Below are 19,036 nucleotides of genomic sequence, written 5' to 3' on the forward strand. Positions count from 1 at the left end.
ATAACTACCAGACCTGTTGTATTTCCTGCATATAACCACTGGGGGACCATGTTGAGAGTGAGAGTGAGCCTAGCCAAAATGTCTTCTCCCTAGATAGGTATTTGTATCCCTATGGGAGGCCCACCTAGTAACTCAAGGTGAGGTTTAGGTATTAGTGTAAGGGGTTAGGGGCCACTTTGACATTTAACATGAGACGTACGAACAGAACAGTGGTCTCTTGTGAAGATTTGATGACCTACGGAGAGAGGAAACTCACCCAAAGATGAGATTTGTGCAGTGTTCTCTCCACCTAGCTTGATGTTACCCAGGTAGAGTGTCCATCAAGCTAGGTTGAGAGAACCTTGCACAAATATCATCTTGGAGTGAGTTTCCTCACTCCGAAGGTCATCAAATCTTCACAAGAGACCACTGTTCTGTTCGTACGTCTCACGCTGAATGTCAAAGTGGGCCCCTAACCCCCTACACTAATACCTAAACCTCACCCTCACTCTCATACCATAATGTAAGCTGCTACTGAAAACAGTGTAGTTACAATCAGCATTAAATCTGTGCAATAGCACTTTACAGACTGGCAAATCCAGCCCACTCCTCCTCTTTTTCAGATTTGCATCGCACCATACGTTATGGTGCTATCGCATGCGATAAGCCCTTAACACATTTTAGCACATTTTGATAACTGACCCCCTTAGTTCCTACTTCAAAAAGGAAGTAGGAAGAATTGATTTTTTTAAAAAGATAATAAAAATCAATCACTGAGGGGACAATAATCAAGGCCATTTACATGGGTTAATAGCAGTTTTCCTGGGTAAAATGGTTTGGCTGAAAATTGCTATCCTCACAGCAACTAAACATGTGCATAGGCTTCCAAACCACACATACGTTTAGCTGTTGGTAAAAAGAGGCATTCCTGTGGATGTGCTTAAATCAGGGGAGTAAAACAGTGTGCATACATTCAGTTTTCAAATGTATTGTGCAATTTTGTGCAAGCTTGGTAATCCAAACAAATAATTGCAAAGTATATGCACTCTGCACCTATAATCATAATCCTAGTTAATTTTCAAGCAGAAACTCCCGGAGTAGTTTCTGCTTGAAAATTAACATTAAATACACATACTAGAGGCACCTGACTACTTTACAGCTACACTGGCTATTTGGGAACTGTCCCCTGTTTGACTGTACATCATAAAAGAAAAACAGTGCTACACTCTATCTCAGTCTGGGCAAACTGGATAGAGTCCAATTGGTCTTTCTCTACTGTCATTTACTGTATTATGTTATGTTACTATATTTATTTAATTCCATTTTATTCTCCTTTTTAACCTTTTAAAGACCAGCCAGGGAAAAGTAATTTCCAGGAGGAGTTTGAAGACTCCATGAGACTGGCTGAGAAACTCACGAGTCAGTGTGAAGATCTGCTACAGAAACTCCAAAAAGAGATGTTAACAACCACCCACCTCCTGAATGAGCTCAATGAACAATTTGAGAGTGCTTCCAAGGCTGCAAAGAAGACAGAGAACAGCAGTGAAGTATTCAAAATGACCACTGTAAGTCCAAACCATAGGGTTTTATCTGTTTATTCAACCCTGCAGAGCATCTCTTCTTACTTTTTTCTAGACAGCTTCTATCCAGGAGCCATCCTCTGTGAAGTCCAGCACTCCTATTCCATAAATTCCATCACAATTACTAAGCTCACAGCTGCTTTTATGATTTTGGAAGCCTCAGTAAAATTGAAGCTCAAGTATTTAGCCTTTTAAATAATCTTCATGCTGTTTTAATTTTTTGCTTGCATTATTGTAATTTGCCTGCTAGCATTCCTCCTTGTCCATTTCAAATTCTGCTACATGACTTTCAGGCCGATTCAAAAAAACCCGCACCACGCACCTCTCCTGGGCGTGCGATTCTCTATTTAAATTAGGGTCCGCGCTAATAAGGAGGCGCTAGGGACACTAGCGCGTCCCTAGCGCCTCCTTATTTATTTATTTATTTAGCATTTTTATATACCGATAATCGTTTGGAACATCTAATCGGTTTACAGCAAAAGTAATGTAACCACAGGCTTTACAATAAACTTTGAACATTGGATAATAGTACAAATGCGAACAGCAAAAGATTAAGGGGGGGATTAAACTTTAAGATAAGAACAAAGATGCATGACATAATTAGACAGGCTATAGGAAATTTTTGCAAAGTATTTACAATTGGAAGGAGCGAAGGTTGAGTGGGAGGGTGAATGCGGGGTAAGGGCTGGGGGAAAGGGTAGATAATGTCGCAGGGGGATTGGTTAGTTCGGGGTCGAAGGGGGCTTGGGTAGTTCAAGTGAAAGCTTGCTTGAAAAGCCAGGTCTTGAGGTTCTGCTTAAATTTCTTAGGGCATTGTTCCTGGCGAAGGCTAGGCGGCATTTTGTTCCAAAATGTAGGACCTGCTATGGAGAGGGCGCAATCTGCAATGCATTTGAGCTTTGCGGTCTTTTGGGAGGGCGTGTGCAATGTTGCCAACTGTTGGGTTCTGGTGGGTCTGCTATGGGTGAGAAACTGGAGGTGCTCATTGAACCAGGGCATGTTTTTGGTGTGTAGGGATTTGTGGATGGTATTGAGAGTCTTGTATAGATTCCTGGAGGAGATTGGCACCCAGTGCAAATGTTTGAGAACAGGCGTAATGTGGTCATTACTGTGGGCATTAATGAGGATATGTTGCAGCAATGAAGACACATCAGGCAGGATTCGTGGTGAAGCATGTCCCCGGGAAGGTCACCCCCTCCTCCTTCCCCAGAGCTCCTTTTATTGTACATAATTCCATAGCATAGCATAGCATGCAGATTTGTCATAACATCATTGGTTCTTTGCAAATACATTTCTCACAGGACAAGCAGGATGGTTGTCCTCACAAATGGGGTGACATCGAGGATGGAGCCCACCACGGAAAACTTCTGTCAAAGTTTAACAGAACTTTGACTGGCCCCTACTGGGCATGCCCAGCAAGGCACTGACCCTGCAGCCAGCAGGGGTCTCCCTTCAGTCTTCTTTTTTCCGCGCAGCAGTTGCCACGCGGTGAAAGGAGCTCTCTTACCACGTTCCTGACAGGAATTTGGAAATTAATTTCCTAAGAAAATTTGCCCCTCAGGGGTCTCCCTTCGACAAATTTTTGTCATCTTTACGGAATCCGGTAAGTTTTTTGCCATTTTCCATTGACTACCGTCGATTTTGGCCCTCCAGGCCTGTTGGCACTTACCGATCCCCAGGCTAAATTTTGGCTTACAGCCATGGCAACGGGGTTCCGTCGTTGTCCGGATTGCACCCGGACTATGTCAATCACAGACCCCCACAGGGTTTGTGTTATGTGTTTGGGTAGTGAGCATGATGTCCTGACTTGCACCAAATGTGCCTTAATGACACCCAAAGGTCGCAAAGCCAGGATGGAGAAGATGGGGCTCCTCTTCCATGCACCCACCCCAACGCCATCGATAGCATCGACGTCATCGGAACCGGCACCGTCGAAGTTGCACCATCACCGTCAACCCTCCGGTGACCGTCCGCCATCGATCGCTTCTCGGCAGTCGACTCCCGTCCCTTCCCCGGATGGGCGAGGGGATCGGAAAGAAAAGCATCGCCATCGACGGCACAAGTCTCGGCCTGTCGAGGATCCACAGCCATCGACCTCCGCTCAAGCCGAGCCACCGACTAAGAAGCCGCGATCAGACCGGACACCCTCCACGTCTCGTTCGCAGGCACCGAGGAAACCCTCACCCTCTCGGGGTGTGGGGGCCGTGATCCCACCGGTTACGGTGGTCCCTCCGGCCTTGCCTCAGCCTCCCTCTCCCGTCGAGCCGGGTATTGTTACCCCTGGTCTCCGGGCAGAACTGGACCGGCTGGTCCAGGAGGCCATCGAGAAAGCGATGAAGAAATTACAACCTCCATCGGCACCGTCTCCGGCACCGGTTCCGGCACCGCCTCCGGCACCGACGCTGGCACCGACTTCGCCACCGAGGAGGGAATCGACCACCGAGCCATTGGTGCAAGCTCTAGCACCTCTACTGCACCGCATGGAGGCACTTATGACGGCCCTTCCATCGGTAATTCCAGTACCATCGACAACACCACCGTCTCCGACTGGATTCTCATCGGCAGGAGAAACACCGTTCCGGATTCCCCCTTCCGGGGTGGTTCCATCGGTACCTTCTGGTATATCTCCACCGATTTATCCTTCGGCTCCATCGATTCCGCGTCCGGCACCGATTGCATCGGCAGCGCCGAAGCCCTCGATGCCATTCCTAGTTCCACCTACAGCACCGATTCCATCTAGATTTCCATCGATGCCTTCAGAGCCTCAACCAGGTCCTTCAGGGCTTCAAGTCCCACATGATCCCTACGATACCTGGGGTGATGATGATGATACATCTTCTGACACAGATTTGCCTTCACCACCATCTCCTACAGAGAGTAGAAAAAGATCTCCTCCTGAGGATCTCTCTTTCATTAATTTTGTAAAAGAGATGTCAGAAATTGTACCTTTTCAGTTACAATCTGAAGCCGATGACAGACACCAGATGATGGAACTACTCCAATTTCTGGATGCTCCAAAAATCATCGCTTCCATCCCTATTCACCAGGTGTTTTTGGATCTGCTAAAGAAAAACTGGGAATCTCCTTCATCTATTTCACCAGTTAACAAAAAAGCTGACTCCACATATCTTGTCCAGTCAGCACCAGGTTTTCAAAAGCCTCAACTGGATCATCGCTCTGTTGTGGTTGAGTCTGCGCAGAAGAAGGCCAAACGTCTTAAGCCACACTCTTCCACTCCACCTACCAAGGACAATAAATTCCTGGATAGTGTGGGACGAAAAGTATATCATGGAGCTATGTTGATTTCACGCATAGCTTCATATCAACTTTACATGACTCAAATCAACAGAACCATCCTTAAGCAGATGCAAGACTATGCTGACACGTTGCCGGACCAGTACCAACCACAGCTTCAAGCCCTTCTTCATAAAGGATTTGAGGCAGGGAAGCACGAGATTAGAACTGCCTACGACATATTCGATGCTTCCACAAAAGTTTCAGCCACAGCCATCTCAGCCAGACGTTGGGCTTGGTTAAAGTCGTCTAACCTTCGCCCAGAGGTCCAGGATCGTCTTGCTGATCTACCCTGCTTAGGTGACAATTTGTTTGGAGAACAAATTCAACAGATTGTGGCAGAGTTAAAAGATCACCATGAGACGTTGAAACAACTCTCGTCTGTCCCACCTGACGTGTCCTCCAAGCAACCACCAAAGAAGGACTCTAAGAAGTCGTTCTTTCGACCACGTCGCTATTATCCTCCATCAGCTAGGCCTCGTCCTGCACGGTCCTCCAACAGGCCTCAGCCTCGCCAGCCAAGAAAGCAAAGACCTACTGTAGCCCCACCTCCTGGGCCTGCGGCGGGCCTTTGACTTCCCTGTACTGAGCACATGCCAGATCCCTCTTCCATACATCCCTGTGGGGGGTCGACTGTTCCACTTCTTGCACCGTTGGAAACAGATCACCTCAGATCACTGGGTGTTAGCAATTATCGCACAGGGTTACCACCTCAACTTCATGGCTCTCCCACCAGACTCCCCGCCCCTTCAGGCATGGAGTCTAACCAGCCAGTTGGCTCAATTACAACAAGAAGTATCCCTTCTTTTACAATCAAATGCTATAGAACCCGTCCCTCCCTGTCAACAAGGGGCAGGATTCTATTCCAGATACTTCCTAATACCAAAGAAATCAGGGGGGCTACGTCCCATTCTGGACCTTCGGGCCCTCAACAAGTACCTTCAAAAAGAAAAGTTCAAGATGGTAACCCTGGGCGCGCTGCTCCCTCTGCTGCAAAAGGGGGATTGGCTGTGCTCTCTCGACTTCAAGGACGCTTATACCCACATTGCCATAACACCATCTCATCGCAAGTATCTGCGTTTTCTGGTAGGCCGCGACCATTATCAGTACCGGGTACTACCTTTCGGTCTGGCATCTGCTCCACGAGTCTTTACCAAATGTCTCGTAGTGGTAGCAGCATTCCTCAGGAAGGAAGGTGTCCACGTCTACCCCTACCTGGACGATTGGCTAATCAGGGCCTCTACCCCTCAGATTGCTCAATCCTCCCTAAAATTGACAATTCACACACTCCTTTCCTTAGGGTTTCTTGTCAATTACGAGAAATCTTGCTTAGTCCCATCTCAAACCTTATCCTTCATTGGGGCAGACTTGGACACCTTACAGGCAAAGGCCTACCTTCCACTTCAACGGGTCCAAACTCTCATGTCCCTAGCTCACCAGCTCCAGTCTCAACACACTGCCACGGCTCGCCAATTCCTCATTCTCCTAGGACACATGGCATCCTCGGTTCAAGTCACTCCCATGACCCGACTAGCCATGAGAGTAACACAATGGACTCTGCGACACCAATGGATTCAAGCTTTTCAGCCTCTGTCCTCCATAGTCACAGTTTCACAAGCGCTACGCCTGTCTTTAACCTGGTGGACGACTCAAGTCAACCTCCTTCACGGCTTACCTTTTCTCCTACCAGATCCACAAGTAATCCTAACCACCGATGCTTCCCACATCGGTTGGGGGGCCCATGTGGACGATTTCCAAACCCAAGGGTTATGGTCACCAGAGGAAGCCGAACACCAGATAAATTTCTTGGAACTTCGAGCAATCCGCTACGCGCTCAGAACTTTCAAAGATCATCTATCCAATCAGATAATCTTAATCCAGACGGACAACCAAGTGGCCATGTGGTACATAAACAAGCAGGGAGGCACAGGCTCCTTCCTTCTGTGTCAGGAAGCTGCGCAGATTTGGGCGGAAGCCCTCTCCCACTCCATGTACCTCAGGGCCACTTACCTGCCGGGAGTAGACAATGTATTGGCAGACCAGCTGAGCCGTGTCTTCCAACCACACGAGTGGTCACTCGATCCTCTGGTAGCGACCTCTCTGTTTCACAAGTGGGGTTCTCCCCGCATAGACCTCTTTGCGTCCCCTCAGAACCACAAAGTGGACGATTACTGCTCTCTCATTCGGAGCCAGCACTCTCGGCCGAGGGATGCCTTCTCCCTCAAGTGGACGACAGGTCTGCTCTATGCATTCCCTCCACTTCCTCTTCTGTCAAGGACTCTCGTGAAGCTTCGCCAGGACGGAGGAACCATGATCCTGATAGCACCCCACTGGCCACGCCAGGTGTGGTTTCCCATACTCCAGGATCTCTCCATCCGCAGGCACATCCCTCTGGGAACGGATCCGCATCTGCTCACTCAAAACGGCGGATGCCTCCTCCATCCCAACCTCCAAGCCTTGTCCCTGACGGCATGGATGTTGAAAGGTTAGTCCTTCAGCCTTTCAACCTTTCAGATTCGGTTTCTCGTGTTCTGATCGTCACGAAAGCCCTCCACCAGAAGATCCTATTCATATAAATGGAAAAGGTACACATCATGGTGCACTTCTCAGTCCCTTGATCCCCTTTCCTGTCCAATCTCTAAGTTCTTGGACTATTTATGGCATCTATCGGAATCAGGTCTTAAAACCTCTTCCATTAGGATGCATGTCAGTGCGGTAGCCGCTTTCCATAAAGGTATAGAGGGTGTCCCTATTTCAGTACAACCCCTGGTAACACGCTTTCTTAAAGGCTTGCTCCATCTGAAGCCACCCTTACGTCCTCCGGCCCCATCTTGGGACCTTAATCTGGTTCTTGGTCGTCTAATGAAACCGCCTTTCGAACCTCTGCACTCCTGTGAATTGAAGTATCTCACATGGAAAGTATTATTCCTGTTGGCTATCACTTCAGCTCGCAGGGTTAGTGAGTTACAGGCCTTAGTCACCTATCCGCCTTACACTAAACTCCTGCAAGACAGGGCGGTACTCCGCACTCACCCTAAATTTTTACCTAAGGTAGTTTCTGAGTTTCATATCAATCAATCCATAATACTACTTATCTTTTTTCCCAGGCCCCACTCCAACTCCGGAGAACAGACTCTGCATACCCTAGACTGCAAACGGGCTCTAGCTTTTTATCTAGACCGTACAGTTGCTCACAGGAAGAGCACTCAATTATTTGTCTCCTTCCATCCTAACAAGTTAGGACAACCTGTGGGTAAGCAGGCTCTTTCCTCCTGGTTAGCGGACTGCATCTCCTTCTGCTATCAGCAAGCTGGCATTCCTTTTCAAGACCGTGTAAAAGCACACTCTGTGAGGGCCATGGCGACTTCGGTAGCACACCTTCGATCGGTGCCGCTTCCTGACATCTGCAGGGCTGCAACCTGGAGTTCTCTCCATACTTTTGCAGCCCACTATTGTTTGGACAAAGCTGGAAGACAGGACTACATCTTCGGCCAATCTGTCTTGCGTAACCTTTTTCCAACATGATGTACCAACACCCTTCCACCTTCCCGGTAGGGTGCGGATGCCCTTTACCAAATTCCACCCCAGTTGTTGTGCCTGTTGCACGTCGTTGGGTGCATTTGGTGCAAGTCAGGACATCCTCAGCTCGGTACTCACCCATTTGTGAGGACAACCATCCTGCTTGTCCTGTGAGAAAGCAAATGTTGCTTACCTGATGTAACAGGTGTTCTCACAGGACAGCAGGATGTTAGTCCTCACGAAACCCGCCCGCCACCCCGCGGTGTTGGGTTCGTTTTAGTTTTTACTTTTTTAGGCACTGCCTGTAGCTTTGAAAATCAGACTGAAGGGAGACCCCTGCTGGCTGCAGGGTCAGTGCCTTGCTGGGCATGCCCAGTAGGGGCCAGTCAAAGTTCTGTTAAACTTTGACAGAAGTTTTCCGTGGTGGGCTCCATCCTCGATGTCACCCCATTTGTGAGGACTAACGTCCTGCTGTCCTGTGAGAACACCTGTTACATCAGATAAGCAACATTTGCTATATCATTCATTGGCTATTACAGCATCATGCCATAAATGTCCTTCCTGGCCCTTTGCTGACTACGCATAAGCTGGCAGGCCGGGAGGGGAAAGGTCATAAACTGGACATTGAAGCAGTTTAAGATGTGTTAAACTAGCTGACTAAGTGTAAGAGGAAGAAGGCAAAGAGCAGTTTCGGGGTTGCTACAGTTTGAGCTCTATTCCTGGTGCAGGCATGTCTGGTGCGAGCAGCTTGTCAGATGGATTTCCTGTCTCAGCTAGTGGCAGGCTAAAGCTTACAAAATTCTGCTGCCTTCAGTGTAGGTCCGAGAAAAGGAAAGTATGATGAGTTGATAGAGCTATCAGGAGCCAAGCTCACAATCCCACAAGGATATGGGCAGCAGAGTTTTGGAGCATCTGCAGTGGTTGAATAGCATTTTTGGGGAGGCCTAAGAGGAGGGAATTGCAATAGTCTAATTTGGATAAGATGGTAGCTTGTAGAATAGTGCGGAAGTCGTTGAGGTGTAGAAGGGGTTTGAGTCTTTTTTAGAGTATGGAGTTTGAAGTAACAGTCTTTTCGGTGGTGTTGATGAACTTTTTCAGGTTAAATTGATTGTCTAGGGTAATGCCAAGGCTATGAACATGCGGGGCGAAAGTGTGGGAGGAAGGTGTTGTGTTGGGTGCGGGAGGGTTCAGATATATATTGCAGGGTGAAATTGTTAAAAGCTCCGTTTTCGTGGAGTTGAGTGCAAGGTGGTTGTCAGAGAGCAGGGAGCTGTTTGAGGCGAGGGCTGATTCCCAGGTTTTCATGGCATTGGGTAAAGTGTCGGTGATGGGTATGAGGATCTGCATGTCATCCGCAGGGAGGAAGTGCTGTAAACCAAGATCAGAAAAGAGGCGACATAGAGGCAGGAGATAACTATTGAACAGGGTGGATGAAAGTGAGGAACCTTGGGGGATGCCTTGCTCCAGGTTAAATGATTTTGATTCACTATTTTCAATTTTTACTCTGTATTGTCTATTGGAGAGGTATGATTGGAACTAGCGGAGAGGGATGCCAGAGATACTGATTTCATGAAGTCGTTGTATTAAGATGTTGTGGTTAACGTTATCAAATGCCGAAGAAATGTCCAATAGAGCAAGGATATATGAATGGCCTTTGTCTAGTGTTGCGGTCCTGGGCGTGTCCCGGTCCCTCCTCCTACCTCGGGGAAGTCTGGGTCACCGCGGCATTCCTCCAGCCTGTGTAGGCCTACACGGCTTCTCTCCATGGTGCTCCCTGCGCGAGGGAAACGCCGCCAATGCCCCGGGGCTGGCAGTTTTTTTGGCTTCCTGTACACTTTCCCAGAGTTGTCCATGATTAATGCCTGCCTTTGAGCAGGCGTTAATTTCTGAGCGTAAAATGTGTGGCTTGGCCGCACATTTTACTTTCAGTATCCCGTGGGGATAACTAATAGGCTCCTCAACATGCATTTGCATTCGATGAGCGCTATTAGTTTTTGGGGGGGGAGGGTGGCCATGCGTTTTCCACACGCTATTATCCCTTACAGTATAAGGGGTAATAATAGTGCGTGTAAAACGTGCGGTCAAATGGGGGCTAGACTGTGCGCTCAGCCAAGCCGCACATTTTGCTTTCAGAAATTAGCGCTCAATTTTGCCGGTGTCCGGTTTCCGAGCCTGTGGCTGTCAGCAGGCTCGAGAACCGACACCGGCAAAATTGAGGTCAAACCCGCTGACAGCTGCCGCTCCGGTCCAAAAGGAGGCGCTAGGGACGCGCTAGTGTCCCTAGCGCCTCCTTTTCCCTGTTTTTACCGCCAGGCCTAATTTGAATAGTGAATCGCGTGCACAGGAGAGTGGCCTGTGTGCGTGCCGGGAGAGCGGGCGTTCGCCCGCTCTCCCGCGGACTTTACTGTATCGGCCCGATTGGCAGCAGATGTTTTGCCTGAGAACAGCACTGCTGGGGTTGCTGGAGATGGATATGGTCTGAGCTCCAGGACAATTCTTTTTTTCTATGAGGAAATTAAAGATGATATTGATTTTCTGACAGAGCATGGAGGTGCCAGTCCATGCTTGGTCAAGCATTGCACTACCTTGCGTTTTCTTGCCACAGGCTCATTTCAGATTACAGTGGTTGTAATGGCTGGTATGGACCAGTCAACATTTTCAAGGCATTTCAGCCAGGTATTGAGGGCCATTATGAAACAGGTCAGGGAATACATTAAGTACCCATAGCAGCTTACAAGAGTGGCAGGAGATGAAGAGCGCTTTCTTCAATTTAGCTGCATGCCGAATGTAATGGGAGCAATGAATTGAGACCATGTTGTTTTCAACACACTCCCCCCCCCCCCCCCCATGGGAGAAAAATGGCATACTGTAACAGGAAGTATTTCCACTCCCTGATCATACAAGTTGTGTACAATGCGCACATGAATATCAGCAGTGTTGTCTCCATCTTTGCGCAGTCTGTTCTGGGTCAAAATTTCACCGAAGGCAAATACGGCGAAGGCTGGTTGCTTAGTAAGTCAAAACAAAGCATAAGCTAAAATATCAAAATGTAATCTCTTTGGAGCTTACATTTTACATGCTATCTATTTGGAGTGAATGCTAAAAGCATTAAGAATTTACAATGTAAGCATTCTGGGGTGAGTACTAAAAACATTAACAGAGAACTTAAAATGTAAGCTCTCTGGGGTGGGTACTGAAAGCAGAATAGTGCAGGCTTTGTGGTGCATTGTGCCAAAATTATGTCCTATTCTGCTATACAATCAAATGTTAGCTGTCTGGGGTAGGTACATGTAAACTCTCTGGGGTGGGTACTGATAGCACATTTTATTTTGGTGCCTTAGTAACAACAAGATAATGGAATATTCCATTTCCAATTTTTTATAGGAGATGCTGGATATAGCTGTAAGATATGGCTGCTCACATCCCAGCCTACAACACGTACAGTGTTAGAAATATGCTATAAAGAGGCACACATGAGAACTAGGGTGGTTATAGAACACATATTTGGCCTTTTGAAAAGCTGGTTCTGCTGTCTTGACTGCTCTACAGGAGTATTTCGGTATTCACTGGAGAAAGTAGCAGATATTGTCATGGTGTGCTATATGTTCCGTAATATCACACTCTGGGATGGCATTCTTCTGGATGTGAATCCTGACCTGGTGCCAGAGCCAAATATGTTCACCCTGTCACGGACAGAGATAGTATGGCAAGGGGGAATGAGTTGCACCTCAAGGACATTCGGGTAGATTTTCAAAGGGATACGCGCGTACCCCCCAAAAACCTACCCCAAACCCCCCCTGCGCGCACCGAGGCTATTTTGCATAGGCTCGGCGGCGTGCGCAAGCCCCAGGACACGTGTAAATCCCGGGGCTTGCATGGAGGGTCATGTCGGGGGGTGTGTCGCGCGTGATGCGGCGTTTTGGGGGCGTGACGCGGCGTTTTGGGGGCGTGTCGCAAGTGACGCGGCGTTTCGGGGTGGGGCCGCGGGCGTGGTTTTGGCCCGGGGGCGTGGCCGCGGCCTCCAGACCAGCCCCCGGGACCGGAACTTGGAGCGGGGCAGCCGGCCGGCGCACGCAAAGTTACGCCTGCTGGAACTTTGCCGACAAAGGTAGTGAGGGGGTTTAGATAGGGCCGGGGGGGTGGGTTAGGTAGGGGGAGGGAAGGGAAGGTGCGGGGGGGTGGAAGGAAAGTTCTCTCCGAGGCCGCTCCGATTTTGGAGCGGCCTCGGAGGGAACGGAGGCAGGCTGCTCGGCGTGCGCAGGCTGCTGATTTTGGGCAGCCTTGCGCGTGCCGACCCCGGATTTTAATGGATACGCGCGACTACGCGCGCATCTATTAAAATCCCGCGTACTCTTGTTCGTGCCTGGTGTGCGAACAAAGGTACGCAATCGCGCTAATTTATAAGATCCGGCCCATTGTGTACTATTTTGGAGGTATGTTTTCACACATGGTGAGGGATTGGTGAGTTGACAGGGGTGGGGATGGTTGTGTGGAAAAGATTCTTACTCTGCTCTCTGATCAGTGTAAACCAAAAGAAGATGAATGCCAACAGAAATACACATTGTGGCCATCTACCAGGTTTTTAAAAATGTTTTTAATATGTTATGAATTATACTGTGATTTTAATAAAATAATATTTTTAATGACTAACAAGTCTCCTTCTTTGCTGTGACTCAGTTTTAAAACTGGCTCGGCATCCTTGGGCCAGAATTTCCTACACTTGGGTGGAAATCTCTGGCCCAAGGAGGTATGGCCCGCGATTCCCCAGGCAGGCCCTGCATCCTTAGGCCAGAGTTTCTCACACCTATTTTGAAATTTCTATGATGCCAGTGACCCACTTGCCCACTGGGGGGGGGGGGAACCATGACACAAGTAACATTTTAAGAATGTTTATTTCACTTCAACAGTAGTTCCAGAAGTAAAAGTTTAAGCCTGACTTCAAAGCAATTGCATAAAATTCAAGGTTGCATAATTCAGCAAGAGTCCAGTAATGCTCACAGCCTTGGAAATGGAGCATATGCAAGATAGCATATGCAGCGAAAATCCATAAATGCAATGAACAAATCCATAAACTGGAGACAGCCTGGCAAAGCAGATGAAAGATCCAAAAGTTGTTGATGGTCCACTATTTAAGTGATGAGCAAACAGGAACGGAGCCATAATTTCTGCAGACCACAATCATGAGTGCTAATGATGAAGATGCACCCACCTGGGAAAAGAAAAACAAAAGTGAGAAATGCAAATCACAAATCTAGAGATGTAACCTCCAGCACCCACTGTGGAACCAGAGCTAGGATGAAGGCAGTCTAGAAGGGATATCAAAATGGTGTGGGGTCAGCATCAGAAAACCTATGAAGAGTAATTGAAGGATATGAATATGTATACCCTGGAAGAGAGGAGGCACAGAGGTGATATGATGCAGACCTTCAGATACCTGAAAGGTTTTAATGATGTACAAACGTCAAAACGTTTCCATCGGAAAGAAATCAGTAGAACTAGGGGTCATGAAATTTAACTCCAAGAAGGAAATCTCAGAACCAACATCAGAAAATATTTCTTCACGGAGAGAGTGGTGGATGCCTGGAATGCCCTTCTGGAGGAGGTGGTGAAAACCAAAACAGTGAAACAAAGGGAATGGGATAAATGCTGTGGATCCCTAAATACTAAAGGATGGAAATAAAGGAAAGAGTGCATGGGATAACTTGCTGATGCGGTGGTTACTACCATTAACCAATAAGCCTTCATACTGTTGATGCAACTACATCATTGCTCTCTGCTTCAATGGCAGGGGGAAAGGGAGAATTGCATTCAAATAGCAACCAACGAGGGCCCGAACATTTATGGTATGGGGAACAAATAAGCAAAGGGTAATTTGCTGATCCGCCTGTTCTACTCTTAACCAATAAGCCTGATACTTTTAGTGCAACTCCAATATTGCTGTCTACTTCAACGGCAAAGAGTAAAGTGGAATTGGATTCATACAGCAACCAACAAGGAACATGAATTGTATGGTCTGGGAAACTGATAAACATGGGGGTAACCTACATGGTGCAGCAGATACTACCATAAGCTTGCTGGGCAGACTGGATGGACCATTTTGGTCCTTTTCTGCTATCATTTCTATGTTTCTATAATAGTACACAGGAATGTTGGTACGTAAATACTTATTGGAAGAGAAGAGATGAGATGAGTTCATCAATGGGAAAGACAAGGCATCCAAGTGAGAGAAGCATCCACATAGAGATGAGATGTCTGAGTGGAAGAAGCACTGGAAGGAATAGCAGGAGTGCAACCACCATTTCTACATACGGCAATGACCAGCGACAATGATGCACTCACTTGAAAAAGAAAGGGAAAAGAGGAGGAAAAAAGGTGAGAAAAGCAAGCCTGAAGCCATCCTGTGTCCAGGTTCCCACCTGCTCATTGCTCCCTACTTCCCTGAGCACTACTTTCTCTCTTCCCCTCTCCACTTCCCCTTGCTCCAACTCCTCTACCCATTTTTTTTCTTCTTTCTTCTACCTAGCTCACACGTCTCTCTACTCCCACCCCTTCTCCCCTCCTTGACTATGCTCTATCAATGCATGCACCACACTCCTACTGTCCTTTGTCACCACTCACCCACCTATCATGCTCATCCACTCTTCCACTCACTCCCCCTCTGTCACACTTTATTCTCTCCACAGCTGTGAACACACGTGCTTCTCTTTCTGGAATCTATATTTGTTAATCATACTTATAACCTGCCTATAATGACATTGTTAAGCTAAGCAAGGTACAATTTACTCGAGTAAATAGCTTTTGAAAATTGCTACGATAGTATGTCACATTTACATGCGTAACTCCTTTGAAAATGACCCCCAATACAAACAACAACAACCAAAAACTATATATATATCAGATCTTAAATTAAGTTATTATATTTTTTTTTAAATTTTTTATTTATGCATTTCAATTTACATACTTCCATCCAACATCATGAATACAGATCAAGAACATAATGGGGGTAATTTTCAAAGGAGTTACGCGCATAAATGTAACTACTATTGTAGCAATTTTCAAAAGCCATTTACTCACGTAAAGTGCACTTATGTGAATAAATCCTATGGACGATTCAATGGCATATATTGTAGCAATTTTCAAAAGCCCACTTACTCGAGTAAAGTGCATTTACATGCGTAAAACCCAGATTTACGCATGTAAATGCTTTTTAAAATCCGCCCCAATATATCTAACAATAAATTCTAAGTACCTATAATTTTCTTGTCCTGTACTTCATCATAATAAACATAGGAAACATATCATGAAGTTAAAGCTAATAGAGCCATCTTTGAAGAAAATACCTAAAGGAAGAAAAGAAAGAAAACCTTTCTTCCAGGTGAACAACTGATACTGAGTATTTTAGCAGGCATCTCACTAACTAGCTTCTACATCCCTTGACACAGCTTCTTGAGGGTGTGAATCAAGAAAAACCCTTAACTGGGATACCTCAAAAAAGATATACTTATGTTGCTGGAATTGAACTTCACATTTACAGGGATATTTCAGCAACATTCTACCGCCCTTTTTCTCTAATTCTGATCTTAATGCTAAGAATCTTTTTCTTCTCTCTTGAGATTGTTTTGATAGATCGGGATACATCCAGATTTTTGCTCCATGGAATAAAGCCATCCTATTTCTCATATATGCTTTAAATATAAGATCTCTATCTATAGTAAAAGCGAATGCTACATGTAACACAGCTCTACTGGTTATTAGAGTGTCTATATTTGATTCCAATACATCTGTTAGATTAAGAGATGCCTGTCTTTCTCCAGCATTTTGTACAGGAGTATTTTTTGAATTTACATAATATACCTTTGAGAAAGTAGGAAGGGTTGATTCAGGTATTTTTAACACATCTACGAGATATTCTTTTAACATTTCATGTGGAGATATCATATCCAATTTTGGAAAATTTATTATTCGTAAATTCAAATATTTGAAAGAATTTTCCAACACTTCCAATTTTTTATCATAGATTATTTCAGCTCTGGCAAACTTCTGTTGCCAGGTTTCCAATTTATCAAGACGTTTTTCTAATAGTTGATTCTTAGCTTCGGAGTTAAACATAGATAATTCAATATTTTAAAATCTCTGATTTGAATCAGATGTTATTTTGAGAGATTAATAACTGCAATCTCTAACGCTTTAATAGCGTCCCAAAGTGAATCCATGGTGATTGTTGCGGGTTTATCCAACTGCAAATAAGTCAAGGGTTCTCTTGGTTCAATTTCCCTCGTTGTGACATGGGTACCTTCTCCTTCCACCTGAATATGGTCTTGAATTTTTACATCTTGAAAAGAAATTTGTACTGGAGGAGGAGGAATAGTAGGGGCGCTGGGGCTTAAAGATGTTTCGGTCAAGGAAGATGACACTTGCTCTATGTCATTTCCAGCGACCAATCTCTTCGGTTCTATTCCTGCTGAGGGGGCAAAAAATGAAGGTATCCGAGATTGTAGGACCGACGATACAGGGGATGATGTCTGCATCTCCCTGATTTTAGCCTTATGTTTTGTATGAGGCATTTATTTAAATGAAATATACAGTATTATATACCTTCTTGCCCAATACTCAGTTTAATAATTTAAACTTCATGAAATGGAGGCTTACGATGAGAGGATACTCTGTTGGTACTCACTTTTTGTCCAGATTTTCACTAAGACTTTACCACCAACGTAACTTCTGGTGTTTTTTCTGGGCAAAGCCGCGCATCCCTTTGGTGCACGTGGCTTCGTCGACACGCCGTAGGGCATCCGATTTTATTTGTCCCGGAAGTCCCGCCTCCACTGACGTCAGGAAGACAACTCGCAAAGCTCAAATTTAGGGCTCTCAATTCTTGAAGAAGAAATCACAGCAAAGGTAACAACAGCCCCTCAACAGAGCTCCCTCTCACCTCCTCCTCAAGGGTAGCACTGCTGGGCGTCCGATTTTATTCGTCCCGGAAGTCCCGCCTCCACTGATGTCAGGAGTCAGGAAGACAACTCGCAAAGCTCAAATTTAGGGCTCTCAATTCTTGAAGAAATCACAGAGGTAACAACAGTCCCTCAACAGAGCTCCCTCTCACCTCCTCCTCCTAACTTATTATATTTATGCAGATGATGTTCAAATTCTTTTACCAATAAATGCTAATCTTACTAATTCACTAAATCTTTGGAAGTCTTATCTCAATACAATACAATAATTATTAACACAAATATCCCTCAATCTCAATCATAATAAAACAGAAATCCTTTATATTTGCAACAACCTGAGTTTGACATCCATCTAAATAATTACTTATCTAACAAAAATACCTTACTCAACGTAAGGGACCTTGGAATCATTTTAGATTCAGAATTCTGTTTCAAGCAATACATTAATAACATCATTAAAGAAGGTTTCTACAAACTTCAAATTTTAAAAAGGATTAAACCTCTCCTTCACCACCATGACTTCCGTATTGCTTTGCAACCCCTCCTATTCTCCAAATTAGACTATTGTAACGCATTGCTTCTTGGATTGCCTGCTTCTACTATTACACCACTTCAACTTTTGCAAAATGCTGCAGCAAGACTACTCAGTAACCTAAAAAAATCAGATCACATTACTCCAGTTCTTAAAGATCTGCACTGGTTACCAATATTTTATAGAATTCAATACAGGACTTTATCTCTCATTCACAAAGCTCTATACAACAATAAGACTGATTGGATGGAAACAACACTTCTTTTTCAAATCCCAAGAAGAACGTTACGCTCCACAAACACTGGTCTCCTTGAAACTCCATCCCCTAAAATATCCCATCTCATCTCTACAAGACAACGTGCTTTCTCAATAGCAGGCCCGCTTCTATGGAACACCCTTCCAATTGAACTAAGACTTGAATCATCCACACAAACCTTTAAGAAAGATCTGAAAACATGGCTTTCTATAAAAGCTTTTTCAACATGTTAAAAAGAACTATTTACCAAATTCAAGTTAATTATCTCTTATTTTTCTTTCTCTTCTGTCTTCTTTAATTTTCTCCCTTATTTTATATAATATTTCTGTTTCTATTTTCCACATTGTAATTTCTCTTTCTTTTGTCATATGTGAACCGATGTGATGACTTTTGTTGAATATCGGTATACAAAAACAAACAAACAAATAAATATTTAAAAAAAAAAAATATATATATATATATATATATATACACACAGACACACATAATCTTTTTTTTTTTTTCAAAATAATTTTTATTGGAAGGAGAACGAATTACAAACTCAGGAATTAAAAATACAATGCCAAAAGACAATCAGCCTGTCCAGCAAGCCCAACAAGTCTGATATACATCAGTGAAAGATCTCACAGCAGGTGTGCTCCCCCACAAATTTTCTATTTCTTTTTCACCTGGTCCCTCCCCCCAGAACTCCTTTTCATCCACATACAAACCCCATTCATACTCCATTCATAACAAGCCCCCCTCTCCCCCAGAACTTCCATTTTAGCACCAGGTATGTATATAACCATTGCTAAGCAACCCCGCTTGAATCTCAGTAGGAAGCAATGCATAATAAGCGTGCCAACAAGCACAATATATTTTGTCTGGTGCCCTCATACCGTTAAAAAAAGTCCATGAATTCCATCTGGAGCAAAGATACCATTCT

The 19,036-nt window shown here is 45.3% G+C and overlaps 1 protein-coding gene and 1 long non-coding RNA gene across 3 annotated transcripts in view; one reads left to right on the plus strand and one right to left on the minus strand.

Moving 5' to 3' along the window:
* The window catches only part of LOC115087277 (clusterin-like), an 812,938-nt gene that overhangs the window by 379,024 nt on the left and 414,878 nt on the right, over positions 1-19,036 (plus strand). For both annotated transcript variants that reach the window (XM_029594258.1, XM_029594259.1), the window contains exon 4: positions 1,330-1,544. In XM_029594258.1, the coding sequence (XP_029450118.1) occupies positions 1,330-1,544 (215 nt within the window). The remainder of the gene's footprint in view (positions 1-1,329; positions 1,545-19,036) is intronic.
* Positions 13,292-19,036, minus strand: part of LOC115087278 — a 185,286-nt gene continuing 179,541 nt past the window's right edge. The window contains exon 3 of the long non-coding RNA XR_003855486.1: positions 13,292-13,581. This is a non-coding gene — a long non-coding RNA (uncharacterized LOC115087278). The remainder of the gene's footprint in view (positions 13,582-19,036) is intronic.

This window comes from Rhinatrema bivittatum, chromosome 3 (assembly GCF_901001135.1).
Source record: "Rhinatrema bivittatum chromosome 3, aRhiBiv1.1, whole genome shotgun sequence".
NCBI classification, from domain to species: domain Eukaryota; kingdom Metazoa; phylum Chordata; class Amphibia; order Gymnophiona; family Rhinatrematidae; genus Rhinatrema; species Rhinatrema bivittatum.